Source organism: Natator depressus, chromosome 1, assembly GCF_965152275.1.
Source record: "Natator depressus isolate rNatDep1 chromosome 1, rNatDep2.hap1, whole genome shotgun sequence".
Lineage (NCBI taxonomy): Eukaryota > Metazoa > Chordata > Testudines > Cheloniidae > Natator > Natator depressus.
This window is the reverse complement of record NC_134234.1, coordinates 139,797,128-139,813,129: the sequence shown is the minus strand read 5'-3', so window position 1 is coordinate 139,813,129 and position 16,002 is coordinate 139,797,128. Positions and strand designations below refer to the sequence as shown.

The 16,002-nt window shown below is 43.6% G+C and overlaps 1 protein-coding gene across 1 annotated transcript in view; it reads right to left on the bottom strand.

Moving 5' to 3' along the window:
* The window catches only part of MBTPS2 (membrane bound transcription factor peptidase, site 2), a 48,636-nt gene extending 34,943 nt beyond the window's left edge, over positions 1-13,693 (bottom strand). The window contains exons 1-4 of the mRNA XM_074968175.1: positions 13,503-13,693; positions 9,149-9,297; positions 7,027-7,165; positions 2,151-2,254 (exon numbers count right to left, since the gene is read on the bottom strand). Coding sequence (XP_074824276.1) covers positions 2,151-2,254; positions 7,027-7,165; positions 9,149-9,297; positions 13,503-13,577 — 467 coding nt within the window. The 5' untranslated portion in view covers positions 13,578-13,693. The remainder of the gene's footprint in view (positions 1-2,150; positions 2,255-7,026; positions 7,166-9,148; positions 9,298-13,502) is intronic.
* Positions 13,694-16,002: the final 2,309 nt, after the last annotated feature.

Below are 16,002 nucleotides of genomic sequence, written 5' to 3'. Positions count from 1 at the left end.
TCAAGGAAATATAGCTACAGGCATAAGACCTACAGACAACAACAACAGATAGCCAAAGAAACAGATTCTAATAAGAACTTGATTAATGCCTAGTGTATGCGTAGAAATTAAAGACCACACATACTGGAAGAAAGCACAGAACATCACTTCTCTCCATCATTCAACAGGAGAGAATTCTTATCTAGAGAACATGAGGCAGGAGGCCCTGCAACTATACCTGCTAGTGGCTCACAGGTGTGAGGTTAGACCCCAGCACATAAGGTAGGCACAGCCACACAATGGCCCCTTTTGGAACTCACATATCAAAGTGAAACCCCCAGCATATTCCTTCACGGCCATCCTGATTTATTCTATCCTGAGCCAACAGGATGGTTCCTGTACCTAACTCAAGACTGGCATCTCTCTGTTCTTCCCTGTGCAGCTCAAAAAAATAAAGGCTCAAGGAATGTAAAGACCTAATGAAGGTATTTTAAATCCAAGATTTCATTGAACAAAATAGTACCTTTCGAGTAACATGCTACAGAACCAGTTAGCTTTTTAATTTTGAAATTTTGCCAGTCACAATTATTGTCTAAAAGAAACAGTTCTCTACATAATATTGGGCTAAAGACAAGGCACCTTGTACATTGTGAAACTGGATCTAAACACTGTTCTAAGGCAGTGGTGAACAAACTGGGGCACAAGAGGTTCGGGGGGGACGTGTGTAAAGAAACTTTGGCCTTTTGCCCTTTTAAAAAGAAACATACAAAAAAGCACAGGCTGGCTTATTTTCAACAATTTGGTAAGTTTTATAACTACAGTAGGCCTATTATGCCTTTAAAATTAAATTTGATTCTCATTCATTTTGAAGCTCATTTAATGATTAATAATTGATACTAAAAGACAAACTGGCAACATATATAATAATAGTTGAGAGCCTGGGACCTCTTGAGTGACTCAGACACACTAATACTGAAGCGAATGAATGAACAGTCTCATCTCTGTTTCCCCATCACCTTCAAGCATGAAAACCAGTTTCAGATTACAAGTAATGGAGGCAGGATGCAACAAATTCTGTGAATGGTAAGAGGGATGCAACTGGAAAAGTTTGCATATCACTGCTCTATGGGTCCCTGGTTTCTGTAGTATTCCTGTATGGCAAACCAGAAATTTGGCAGGCAAATCTCAGCTTTGACGATCTTTTACATGACTATGAAAACAAACAATAGAACCAGTACAATATTTCTTGCGTTATTTCTTTCAATATGCATTTGGTTCACTTTATATTTCTGTCAAAGTATTAACATGCCACCAACCTTTGTACTGAAATGCACAGCTGGTTTTGGTAGCTGGACAAGACAAAGCCAGGGTTTCTGACACGCAGCTGATGCTTTTGGTGTTCAGGAACTAATAATTCTTCTCCTTCCCTGCCCATTGTGGGCAAAGGCAGAGGTGACCTCAACACCAAGTGCCCCACCAAACCACCTAGTAACCCTGTCCTTATATCTTTCACAGCATTTAACAGTAATGGCTAAGCACATCAGATAATTCTTTCTGCTGAAATGATTACCAGTAAAAGAGTTAACACTGACATTTAAAATATCATTATGCATAAGAATTAACATACCACTGAGATTAATTGCAGCAAGTCACATCTTTCAGAACTACAGTTCAGCCTCTTGGTACAGCCCTTCATCAGTTTGCATTTAAGTCACATCATGAAGGTTTCCATAATACCCATAAAGAGCTGGAAACTTTTTTGAGAATGAAATATTAGATTCTGGAACACCATTCTGTAACAGTGCATAGTGTCTTTGCAAATTCCACAGCTACAGAATCACAGAAAATGTGGGACCTTGCTTAACAATAAAGTAAATTAAAGGAAGGAAGGCTAACTTTAAATCTGAAGCAATGCAGTACATTAAAGACATGAAAGTCCATACTGGTGATCTGCGCAGTAGACATTTATTTAAAACTCTATGCACCCGGCCATGATTCTAGGCACTTCGAAAACTTATAATCAACACAAACCATAAAATACAATTATAAAAAGAGAACAAATGAATTGTCTATATAAACCACATAAACTCTAATCATATTCACCTGTAGTTAAATACTCAGGAATATAAAGCTTTGTTGGAACATACTAAGAGAAAAACAGTTTGCATTACCGAATAGCTGCCACCCCGTGGCCGACTTCATGTATGACACCACTGATGAGGATTGCCGTGAAGAAATAAGTCAGTTGGCTGATGGGCAGATTTACACCAGGCACCTGTTCATGTAGGTATGACAACAAAGCAAAACAAACTAGGATACCAAGAGATACAAAGACAGATCATTTTGCCTTTAAACAACTATGTTGCAGTAGCATGTTTAAAGACCAGAAGCACAACAAGGGCCCTTTGCATACAGAACTATCAAATACCCCTCTGCCCTTTCTACCTTATATATTTAAAAAAAAAAAAAAAAAGCCTTTCATTACCTTTTATTGAAGATTTAAAACACCCCCATTCCAAAAAACGCAACAAAAACAAACCAAATACACATGACAAATCATGGGAGAAACTGCCCTAACTCTCATTAAGCTTCAGAAGTGTATGCAGATTTACACAGAAATGGTATACAAATAAATCAGTCATGGAAATTGCAAACATCAGTTTACAACTTTCTGCGGTGACTCTTGTAGGAATCGCTGCTCATCCATCATGAGATTTAAAAAAAAAAAAAAAAACAAACTTATGATTTTTAGGCCAATCACGTTTTTTGGTCTCTCTTCTTGTTTGTGGACTCCTTCTGATCACTCCCACTGTGGCTGAGACAAATACAGGTTGAAAATTCAACCTTAAATGCATACAAAATGTGTGTACACAAACAATGCAGGCTGCCCCTCTCCCTGACTCCTCTCCTGACAGAACCCACTGCCGCAGTCTCCCTCTGCTCACCATTATCACTGACAGGCTGCTGTCCTACACACGCGGAGACTAACTTCCCCAGTCCCTTGGCTGGCTCCAAGAGCTGCTCCCAGTTCCAAGCCAGCAGTGGAAAAGGCTGCCCTGTGTTCCTAGCTTTATTAACCCCTGCTTCCCACACTGTAGAGGAAGCATGAGGTCATTGCTGCTGCTGAGCTTGGAGAATGCTCAGTTCTGCAGCATCTGCACCAGGGCTCTGACCCCTCAGAGCACAGAGGTTGCACCCCAGTAATGAAGACATCTGAGGCAGCTGCTGTGGCTACTACCAGCAGCACAAACTGAAATACTGACCTCCAGTATTAGAAAGGGGGAACTGCAAAGAGTGCAGGCAAGATGACTGAACTGCCTGTGTTTTATCACCAGAGCCTTCCAAAACTGGCTTGAAATTGTGACACACAATAATATCATGAGTGTTGACAACACTGCAATAATGCAATGAGCTGATGTTAGCAGTTAGGAAGACAGCCATTTTGTAATTTTCCTTAGCTTTTAAGCTACAGTTTAAGATATACTAAACTACCAAAACACCACCAGCAACATTTTGGTGCAATCAGAGAATTCCAAGCATATACATTTATTTCATTCTCTCATTTTAGAGAAGCTCCTACCTTGAAAAATCTAAGGAGGAAATCAACAACACAAGAACAAGTTACAGGGAAAAGCCAGACAAAGAGGACAGACGACAGGAGACAAAGGAAGCAGAAAATGAAGACAGACGTAAGGATGTGGAGAGGCAGAAATCAACCATATTAATATAGACAGACTGCAGGACAATGCAGTAAAGAGAGTGGGAAAGAACAGATAGAAAGGAGAAAAAACAGGGAGAAAACTGAAAAAAGAAAAGGAGAGTAGTACAGAAAAAGGAAGTGACAAAAAAAGAAAAGCTTGCCTCTGAAAAAACTGGTTCTGGAGGTGGGAATCAATAGGAGAGGCATTAATCACTTAACCCAGGGTTCCTCAAACTTCATTGCACCATGACCCCCTTCTGACAACAAAAATTACTACATGACCCCAAGAGGGGGGAACCAAGCCTGAGCCCCGCCATCCCAGGCCGGGGGGGGAGGGAAGGGTGGGAAAGAGAGGGAGACACACAACAAAGCCCAAGTCCCATCACCCCATGCAGGTGAGCCCAAGCCCAAGGGCTTCAGCCCCGAGTGGGGGCCTGTAACCTGAGCCCCGCCACCCAGGGCTGAAATCCCCTGGTCTTTGGCCCCGGGTGGAGAGGCTTGGGCTTCGGCCCCAGCAAGTCTAACACCAGCCCTGGCGACCCCATTAAATGGAGTTGCGACCCACTTTGGGGTCCCGACCCACAGAACTGCTGACTTACACTAGAGTTAAAAAAAAACCAAAAAACTAAAATAAAACTAAAAATCCTTTTTAAAAGAAGGGGTAAGGAAAGCAGAGTAGAATAGAGAGAGATAATATTTATGACTAGGCCTGTCACTGTCAGCAGAGTAGGACCATGATGCCACCTCTCAGCAGTCGGCACCACAGTCCTACAGTGTCCACACCTGAGACAGAGCTCCTGAGGGAAGCAGAGTTAGAACTTCAACTATAGCACCCTACCACTTTGAAGCCAGCCGTGCTCGCCCACATTAAGCATCTTCTGTATTTTCTGCATCAACTGCTAGTGTTAATTTAAAGTTAGAGCTGCTGAGAAGAGCAGAGTTGTCTCAGACATGTACAAGGACAAAGTGCTATTAGCAATGAAAGCTGGCATCATGAGTCTACCATGAATAAAGGATGCTTCCTGGCATCGGTTTTCAGACTCAATGTCTGAAAACCTATTTTAAGATATATTTAAAAGGAATCTAATCCTTCATGAAATATACTGAAATTGAAAATAGCATTCTGTTAGGAAACAATGTCATCTCTATAGATATCTTAATTTTCTAAATTCTACTGAAGACATTTGTATGAAAAGAGGACCCTTTGTTATGATGATTCTTTCACACCTCTGACAGTTGCAATAATTTCCATAGTAAGCAACTGGTAGAGAATAATCAGTAGAAGAGGAAGACCACTAAAGAAACAAACATTCTATTTTCATGCAAATACTCATAAGAGTCGAGGCAGAGAACAGAAAATGTTATATAGATATATAGCTATAAAAGTAAAATTGACTGTTTTTCAATTATTCTTATGAGGCATCTCTACCTCTTTAAAGTTTATTAAGCCAACAGCTACAGTACGGGGATTAACCAGTTTTGTGATTTTGCACTCAGCAGCTATTCTCTTGTACACTGTCTATGCACCTCTCCTTTACTTACCTTACAATAATTATAAAAAGATAATCAAATTTGTATGCAACAGACAGATGGCTGATCTACAGATACAGTTGGAGATGGCCCTACACAACTGTTCCTGTCACTGGGACTTCTCTTCTGCCACCAGGTATTGAATCACTTTATTACCGCTAATTGGATGTATATGAGTAAGTCAGTGGCACTCCACTCTGAAGACTTCTGCTTCACATAAAGCTCTAAGATCATGATGGTCTCCGAGAGAAAAAGGAGGCAATGAAGAGGAGTGCAAAAGCAAAATGGCAGATATATAGCAGGTACTCTTCTTTGGAATGTTGAAGTGATGTGCCAATTAGTTTTTAAAAAAAATCACAAACTATATCTGTTTTCCCTCTAAATATCTGGCAATACTACAATATACAGCAACTCTTTGAAAGGTAGGGTTAAAAAGTATGTTGTGACAGTTCAAGGTAAAAAAGTAGAATAGGGAATATAAAAAGAATCACAAACCTGCCTAGCAAAAGCTTGCTTTTCACCCATATCTCTGAATTAGGTGTCTCTAAATACTTCTCTATCCTTGCTTTAAATGTATTGATATTAGCAGCCCTCATATCACTGGGGAGTCCATTCCAATTTTAGATATTAAATGGATATCTTTCATGGATCCAATTCACATGGATAGGTTATATCCCAAGGGTTCAGTTTTAATTTTCCCTTCATTTCCCCCCCTCTCTTAACAGAGGTATGTCACAAAGACCTTTCATTTTGTGAAGGTCATGACATGATCAATTCCATGTTATGATCACAAAGTGAGGGAGTGAGGGTGGTGTTCCTGTACAAGAATATAATAATAAAAATGTGTAGGGAGAGTGAACTTTAACTTCTTTCAGAATTGTTACATCTGACAGAGAGAAGACATAAGAATATTCAGTTGGAAACATTCAATAAAATTGATGTAAACAATGCAGAACAACCTTACATGACTTTATATGAGAAGACAGATGCACTCTGGTCAGATTATTATACGAGAGGAAATAAAATTAGCTACATAACCCTTCTTGTAAACTAAAACTATTTATAAAGGTGATGTCATTCCTTCTTCACTGCCTCAGATATTCCAAAATAAGAGATAAAGAAATTTTAAATGCAAACTCTTCCATTCTGCAAAACAGTTCTCTTTTTCTGGCACTATATGATTTAGTGTCTGGTATCAGAAACCCGTGCAACAAACGAATACAATGTTATTAGCTCTGTAACCAGACATTGCCAACAGAGATAACAAAAATTGCTGTCTCGGATCACCAACTCGACATATGATCCTTGCGTGATTCAAGTGTTTAATCAGCTTCACAATATAATCCTTGCCTCCCACTATCCTGAACAGTTGTTCATCCTTCCTTCCCCCTTCTACTGACATCCTGAACCAAAACAAACTGAAACACTCATCTTTTTGTGGATTACACACATGGCTTGTTTTGCAAATTTCAAACCCATCATCCTCTACTTGCAAAAAGTAGGGATTCTAAATAGCTGAGTGGAGGCAAACCCTTATAGCTGATTGGTATTCTTAGTAAATGTGACGCTTTCTGGGTATTCAATATGCATACTATCTATTCCAAATTCCTCTGTGCTTTTTTTATATAAACTCTCATGTGTTGCTACCTCTTTTTTTAAAGACTGAATAGGAACATGGCCATTTTTGGTATAATTGGTGAGACTTCTAATCTTGTGTGGGAAGATTTCAAGATCAGAAAGGCTAACATCTCCTATGAAGACATCTCTTTGGAACAGGTTATAATTCTTAAGCTGAAAAACAGAGAGGGAACACTTACCACGACTTGCAACATACGATCATTCTGGACTGCAGGAGCCTCAGTTATCATCAGCGTTAGCGTCTGCATCAGTGTCTTTCCAAGGAGAACAACAGAACCAAACATGGCAACTATGCCGAACACCATTCCTATACTGAACCTGAAACAAAGAGAAACAAATGGTCTTGCGCACATAAAATGAGCAACTGCATATCATGAAGACACTTAAATGCATCAGTGCAGCCTAACATATCAAACAATGGGTCAAAACTTCCCCAGTGCTATTCTGTCTCTCTGGTATATCACCACAAAAGTATCAGCAACCAATAGAAGGCTTAAGCCTACAGAAGGAGAACTGCATTTTTCTCCAGTGAAGAAGTTAATATCATAATGTTATACAAAACCGCATCCAGTTGAGGGTCAGGATTAGACAGTGATTCACATTGTTTCCATGCCACTAGAACAGGAAATACTTATTTTCAGATTATCATAACTTGCAAAATTTTATTAATGTTTCTTAACCAGTGGGAGGCAAAATTGGTACTTAATGCATTAAATGGTATTTAATGCATTAGATAAAGCTTATTTTCTGGCTAAAATATTGCAAGTCGCTGTAAGCTTTTTTCCCTCCTCTAACAGTTTCATTGTTCCACTACCACCTTTAATTGAACCTCATCAGGAGTTAGTTAACATATTTATTTTAAGCTGCTTGCATTTGTAACTAAAATAAAAGGGACAAGTGGAAGCCAGTATGTTCTCTTTTGCTGTAAGATATTATACATATTATAAAAAGGCTATTTATGACTGATGTAAACCCATTTTAACCCAAAGTTATCTTACATAAGAGGAAACTTAAACAAAGAGCATCAACTCAGCAGATCTTTCCTCTTTTATTCACTCCTATCCCACTGAGAGTAACAGCAAAATAAGTTCAGTACCGAACAGAAAGATTAATACATACAATGGGACAAATTCAAGACTTCTCAGCTGTTATTCCCAGAGTTAGTGCAAAATAATGCTGGAAACACAGTTTTGCATGCATTTTCTGGCCCCCCGAAAAGTACGCACAGCGCCACTGTGCATATCACTCACGCCAGGGGCATAAAAAATTCCAGCAGAGGAAAGTGTAGAATGGATAAAGGCTAAAATGTAAGCAATGCACCCTAACTCCCCACACAGCTTTAGAATGCCCAGTAAATGGCTTTGCCAACAGAGCCAAACTTGTGGCCCGATTTCTGTCAGGGCTCAAACCAAGCAACTTTTTAAGCATGTGCCTCTGGCCAGCCAGAGTACTGAATTTGGTTCCACTGATTTCTCAGATTGTCCTCCCCACCAAAAGGTGTAATCCTGAAATGGGACTATTTGCATACAGTCTAACTGACTTCAAAGGGACCACTCAGATGCTTGCAGGAAAAAGCTGCAGGCAGTATACCAATATTGTAACAATAGCATGATTTTTGTCTGCTGCAAAATACCAACAGGCATTTTAGGCAATACTGCAGAATTATTACACCTCAGCTTCTTGTTTATCTCCTTAATGAAAACAGTTACTTTATAAACAAACACTTGATTTCTAATAAATGTTTTTGAAAGAGTACAAAGTAGAAAAGGATCTTCTATACAACAATAAAAAGTATGCTAAGTCTTTAGCAGAGCAGACCAGGAAAAATTAATTTTTATTTCTTTATTGGGTATTTCATAATCTCTGAAACTATAAAATATCAATGGTGCACTGACAATTTTCAGGGAAATTAGATTAGGAAAATACCTAACTTCCATTAACTTCTATATTCTAGTGTCCAGGGCGGAGCTCCGTGTACAGGGCTGGATATACCTTCTAAGACATGAAAAGCTACTTCTGGGTCTCCTAATAAATATATAACCTAGGAATTTACAATGTTTACAGCACTGAATTTTTTTCAGCCAATATTTTGCCAAATATGGATTTATAAAAAGAGAAAGAAAAGAAGATTGGTACTGTAACTACATTTGTGTTGTTTTAATACAAAGTTATCAAGGTTGTATTATAACCTGATCATTTTAAATCTAGCATTTTAAATAATTATTGCTACTCTGATAAACAAGAGGAAAGTTTTCTAGTGTTTGTCCAATACAAGGCCAAACTAGAATTCTGAAACTGTACCATAGATAAAGAAATCTGGGTTTCCATCGTCCCCAACTGTAGAATAGACGGTTGAAGAGAGCAGTTTGCCATCGCATATGAAAAGGAGAGATGCTCAGCCCATATGACATCAGCCAATCTTCATAAGATGCTTTCAGAGAGCTAGATGACTACAAGAAACAATGGAAAGTTAGTTTGACACAGAGCTTTCAGGAAGATTTCATGTAATGACATCCAGTAGAACAAAGAGAAGAGTAGTATATGGGAGTATGTAAGTGTGCATATAGCAACACTTACGTAAACTATGCAAAAATAATGCCTGCAGGCACCGCCCCCCACAGCTTCCATTGGCCGGGAACCGGCAAGGGGTTGGGGTGCAGGGAAGGGTGGGGAGTGTGGGAGGGGGCTCAGGGCGGGGGGTTGGGGTGCAGGAGGGATGCGGCAGGGGGGCTCAGGGCAGGGGTGCCGGAGGGGTTTGGGGTGCCAGCTCTGGCCTGGTGCCGCTTACCTTAACCAGTTCTGGGGTAGCAGTGGCACGCGCGGCTAAGGCAGGCTCCCTGCCTGCTGTGGCCCCGCGTCGCTCCGGGAAGCAGCCGGCACCACATCCCTGCAGCCCCTGGCGGGGGGAGGGTGCGGGGGGCAGAGGCCTCCGTGCGCTGCCCTCCTCTGCAGGCACTGCCCCCCGCAGCTCCCATTGGCCAGGAACAGGCAGGGGGGTGGGGTACAAGAGGGGTGCAGCAGGGGGCTCAAGGCAGGGGATTGGAGTGCAGAAGGGATGCGGCAGGGGGGCTTAGGCCAGGGGGTTGGGTGCAGGAGGGGTGCAGGGTGCGGCAGGGGGCTCAAGGCAGGGGGTTGGGGTGCAGGGTGCAGGCTCTGGACCGGCGGCGCTTATGTTGAGAGGCTCCGGGGTGGCAGCGTCGCGCAGTAAGGCAAAGGCAGGCTCCCTGCCTGCCCTGTCCCCACGCCGCTCCCGGAAGCGGCCGACGCCACTTCCCTGCAGTCCTTGGGGGTGGGTGGGGAGCGGGCAGAGGGCTCCGCGCGCTGCCCTTGTCTGTAGGTACCTCCCCCGAAGCTCCCATTGTCCACGGTTCCCCGTTCCCGACCAACGGGAGCTGCGGGGGGCGGTGCCTGCAGGTGAGGGCAGCGCACGGAGCCCTCTGCCCTTCCTCCCCCAGGGGCCGCAGGGACATGGTGTCAGCCGCTTCCGGGAGCAGCACAGGGCCAGGGCAGGCAGGGAGCCTGCCTTATCCCCGCAGCACCATGAGGGTAGCAGTCCTGCGGGCCGTAGTTTGCCCACCCTGGCCTATATGGTTTGCAGGATCAGAAACTGTTGGCATGTCTACATGTACGGCGCTGCAGCACGTCTGATGAATATGTTCTATGCTGGCGGGAGAGCTGTCCTGTTGGCATAATAAAACCACCTCCACGAAGGACAGAAGGTATGTCAGTGGGAGAAACTCAGGGTGGCAGTTTATTCACACTCTGAGCGACGTAAGTTATACCGACATAATGCATAGCGTAGACGTAGCCTAACTGAGCAACCTTTGTATCGTCACTATTGGATGAAGAGCATCCTGGTAACAACAAAAAGACTTTCCAGTCCCCATGCATACTTGTTTTATCTGTTAATAGAAATATACCTGGTAACACCAACAGTATTTTAAGCCAGTGTATTATTACAAATGCCATATGACAAACCAGTAACAATTTCACACATCACTACCGGAGCAAAAATGCATTAATAGCCTGAGTTATGCCCTCTATATTATTGCATCATCTCAAAGATTGTGAATGCCTGTTAAACATCTGGGAAATTTATATAAATATAATATAGAAAATAGAGCAACAGAAGTTGAGCCGTGAAAACAAGTTATTAAAGGAGGAAAACCACTACAGCGCAGCAATCACAGCATACAGATCTTTCTGTCACCAAAAGTATAATCAGGTTCATATATGGAAAGCTACTTTGTCTTTTTTTGTATATTTAAATTGTAAGCTCTTTTGGGCAGGGACTATTTCTTACTACGTTTGTACTCTGGCTAGCGACATAGAGTCCTGATCATAATGAGGCTCTTTGGATACCAGCATAATACAAATAATAAACACCATCTTTGCTTTTAAGTACCCACTAGTCATACTAATCTGATTATTTGCCTAAACTCTGGATCATGCCTTTAGTATGACTGAAGCACATATGGTTGTGATTTATATATCTACCAACAAGTCAGAGACACCCTGTTGACATTCAACAGTTCCAACACATTCCCTGATGACTAAAGATATTCAAATTTGGGATTTTTCCTGGACTCTCCTGCTCTCCTCAAGAGTCCTCTTAGGACTGCTACCAACTACTCAATTGCCTCTAAACCATATGGTTTCTTTTCTTCTTTGCTCATGGATGAGCAGTATCAAAGGGGATCCAAAAAGAAAAAGGATGGTTGCGCAGACAGACTGAGAAACCCATTTCAAGGCCCGTATCCTGCAATGAGATGTAGACGAGCAGACCATTTGGAGTCCCAATTACTTCTGTGGGTCTCCACACAAGTGTAAAAGTTTTGCTCACATTCAACTATAGGATAGGAGCCCAAAATTGTTTGTCAAAACAGCATTTGAACAGCTAAAATCAGAAGACAGCCTGATGGCTGGTCTTTTTTTGATTACCTAAGAAAGAAAGATCGTAGTTCAGATTTCGGATTTTTTCCCCTGTGTATTCAACCACTCCTAATTAATGGAGTGCCTAGCTCAAGTCTGTTGTTCAAATTTTATTTGAGCAGATCTAGAACAAATATTGACAAATTTTTTAAAATTAGTCATTTTTTTTTTACAAATAGGTTATTGGACTTTTTGTCAGCTTAATTATTAAATCATAATATCACAATATTTTTCTATAAAATGCTTTGCAAATATTGCTTTCATTATTCGCTGAGCCTTATTTGTTTTTTTATCAAGGCAAGCAGCAGAGGGAGGGGCTTATTACTCCTGTTTGCTCATCTTCTACATATTAAGAGAAAATATCTTTAAGAGTTTGTTCCTATATAATTTCTAAAAATATTTTTACACCTAGCCTACAACTAAATCTGTTTGCCTTATTGAAATAAACCAGGTTTCACCATGGCTGGCGTGAGTGATTAAGATTGGAGGATTAGGACCTTTGCTCTGAAAAATAAGGACAGCGTGGAGAGAACACTACATTTGATATTCACAATCATTGTTCTCAGGTTTGTTACACTTATTTTTTTTTTTGCACAAGTATTTAACAACTTGGATCTACTTTCAAAGGACAAGCAACGAAACAAACAATTAGCATCAACATTAAAATTTACTGAGCCAAGTTTTGCTAGTTATGAAGATATGATACTTCCTCTGCGGAGGATAGTACTTTCCATGATCTCTATACAGACCACTGTATTTATTTATTCAGATTTATAAAAATGCAAAAAGAGGCACTAATCCATATGCTCTACGGCAGGGTTCTTAACCTTTTTCTTTCTGAGGTCCCCCCAACATGCTATAAAAACTCCACGACCCATCTGTGTCACAAATAACTGGTTTTTTGCATATAAAAGCCAGGGCCGGCATTAGGGGGTAGCAAGCAGGGCAACCGTCCAGGGCCCCATGCCACATGGGCCCCTGCAAAGCTACATTGCTCAGGCTTCAGCACCGGGTGGTGGGGCTCAGGGACCTGGGCTTCAACCCCATGCAGCAGGGCTTTGACTTTCTGCCCTGGGCCCCAGCGAGCCTAATGCTGGCCCTGACTGGCAGACCCCCTGAAACCTGCTTGCAGCCACCCAGGGGGGCCCAGACCCCTGGTGGCGACCCACTGCTCTAGGGTCCCTTGACACAGCTGCAAAACACATCCTTAATGCAGCAATTTAACCCACCACACATCCCTGCCCCTGTCCCTTTTCCTTTCAACCTCTCCCACCGCCTCCACTGCCATTTTCAAATGCCTGGAGGGGAAAAAAGGAGCCTCCTGACGCTCCCTGAAGAGTACGTTAGGACTATTTCATTCACAAGTGGGTTACGCAGTTTTGTTTTACTGCTTATGTCTGTGATGACGAAAGCTTAGGCTCAAATACACGGGTTGGTCTCTAAGGTGCCGCCAGTCCCCCTGTTTCTTTTTGCGGATACAGACGAACAGGGCTGAAACCATTCGCAGACAAGACACTAAGGCCGATACACAGGGCGGCCTCGGGACGCTGCAAGCCTGGGCCGGGCCCGGGGTGCGAGGCGCCCCCGACAGACTCGGGGGTGCGGGGGCGCCCAGCCAGGCCCGCCCCTCGCTGCTGCTGGGGCCGCCGGCCCGCAGCGACCCCTCCCCCGGGATGCAGCCGGGGGTCCCGCGCTCCCCGTCCCTTCGGCCCGGCGACCTCACCCTCAGCAGCGTGTCCGCCAGGTAAATGACGGACCAGCCCCCCAGCACGCACACCACCACCGGGATCGGGATCATTGCGGCACCCAGGAGGAGGACGAGGCGGCGGCCGCGGGGGTCCCCGCGCACAGAGATGCCCCCGGAACTAAAAGTGCATCGGAACCGTCCTGCGGCAGCCCCATTTTCTGGTCGGACACTTCTGGGCATGTGACACGGGGGAGAAATGGCACAAGCGGTCACGGAGGCGGTTGGATTACGTCATGATGTATCTAACCTCCCTTGTCTCCCCCTCCCCATGACGCGCCACAGCGGCGAATGGTCGCTGGTCCGCATGCGCTTGCCGCTGCCTTCAGCGGGGTGCGGGCTTTGTTTGCGCAGGCGCGCTGAGGTCCCTGAGATGACCCGGCGAACACTGGGGAGGGCGCTGTGAGAAGAGCGCCTGTGGATTGTGCGCAGGCGCAGTGAAGTGATTTCCCCCCCACAGGCTTCTTTTGTAGTAATGGCTCAGCTTGGGTGGTGCGTGGGGTTCCAGCTGCGGGGGCGGTGGGGGAGGCGCTCAGTGAAGGAGGAGCCTGCGATGACCTTGCTGCACGGTGTCATTGCTCCTCACCTGCTGTGCGCCCCTGTCCCATGCAGCCCCCTCTGGCATGGTGGTGGGGGGAGAATCCAGGCACATGCCTTCCCTCCTGCACCCTGCACCGCAGAGAGGAGGGGGGCAGGGCCCCAGGCTATGCCCAGGGAGCACCACAGCTGACTACAGTAGTGCCATGCAGCAGAGGTGCTTGGTCCAACGGCCAGGACCCTGCTTTAACTGCCTGGGTTGCGTTAACCTGGCCCCTCTTGAATCTGTTTCTGAGCACTCAGAATTTCAAACCCTAGCCTGAGCCCAGGTGTCATAGCCCAGCACCTGCCCCCTCGGCCCTCTCCTTGCTGCCCAACTTACCCTTTCATTTAAAAGGAAATTAAGTTTCTAACACTAGGTGGTGTAAAGCAGTGCTACCCAAAGTGGTGGTCCGTGGACCAGTGCTGGTCCGCGAGCCATCAGCTGCCAGTCTTTGCGCACATTGGAAAAAAAAAATTGCCAGTCCCTCACATCACATCAGATAGCTTGAGAAGCACTGGTGTAAAGAAAAGCTTTCCAGTGTGAACTGTTACAATGCTGCCTTCCTGAGTGGGAAGAGAGGTCCTCTCTGCAGTACAAATTCAATTTTGTCTGAGACCCTACTTACAACATAGGGTATGCCTGCCTGCACTTAAGGTAGGGTATAAAGTGCATACACTGCACACTCCCCCAGCATGTGTATAAATAGCAGCGTAGACAGTGATGCACTGCTTAGGCAAGTAGAGTACATAGGGAAAGACTTTGGCATCAGGGAAAGGCTCCAGTTGCTTGAGCCTTTCACTGTAGTGGGGAAAGGCTCTGGAAGGGAGCTTTTCCCTGCCACAGTGAAAGACTATGGTACTTGGGAGCTGCCAAAGCCTTTCCCCACTGTCGCCCTCTTGACAGACCTTTTAGTACAATGTGTAGCTGCACACCATAGTGTGGACTCAACTTGCCTTTCACTCGGGTATGTAGTAACACCTACCCACACACCGCCCCAAGTGTTGACAGGGTCACAGTTGTATTGTGCTAGAGTTCAGCAAAGATTCCATTTTTGTCCTCAAGTCTGCAGATTTGCACAGGCAGAGCCCTCAGGCCATGTGGAGCCCTACAGCAATCACTGAGGCTTTGCACAGCTCTAGGGATCCACCAGAGCAGATCTGAACACAGAACTGGGGGCTCATATTGTGGATAGGATCTAACTGTGTTTTAACCATCTCCATGGATTGGAGACGAGCATGCATATAGGAGGTGATCACAAAAACATAAATCCTTGGGGTGAGGTCCCCATCTTAAAGAAACTATCACAACTTCCAAAAGCTACTTGCAGCATTAGAATAGAAATCAGATGCCAGAATGTTGGAGTGTTTTCATTTAGTCTGATTTCATATCAAGTAGTAGCAGAATTCAGTCCTAGAATAATGCCAGGACTGATTTAGGGACTCATAGAAGATATTTGAGTAATTTTTTCCCAGTGCTGGCATAGTATTTTGGCATAAATAAGAATATAAATAACTGAGCTTTTAAAATGCAGTATTAAAGAAAAAAACTTGCAGCACAAATAATGTGTCCAAATCATTTGGGTATTTCCTCATTAACTCTTCTGTACTCCCTAGTTATAAAGATTAACACATTTCACCTCTCCTCCCCCAGTTTTCTTGACTTCTATGCACTACTATACAAATACACCACTTTGTATCCTGCTGAAGAAGTGCAATTTTATTGAAACTTGTAGGAAGGTCAGAATTGATTTTAGAAAGCCCATAGAAGTGAAAGATTTACAATCCTACCTACATGAACTAATGTTTTTTTTATTAGATTCCCTTTGGGAAAAATAACGATTGTGCTTACTTTTCTTTTGTATTGATATTTCTAAAAAAGTTTAATACTTCCAAAATTCAG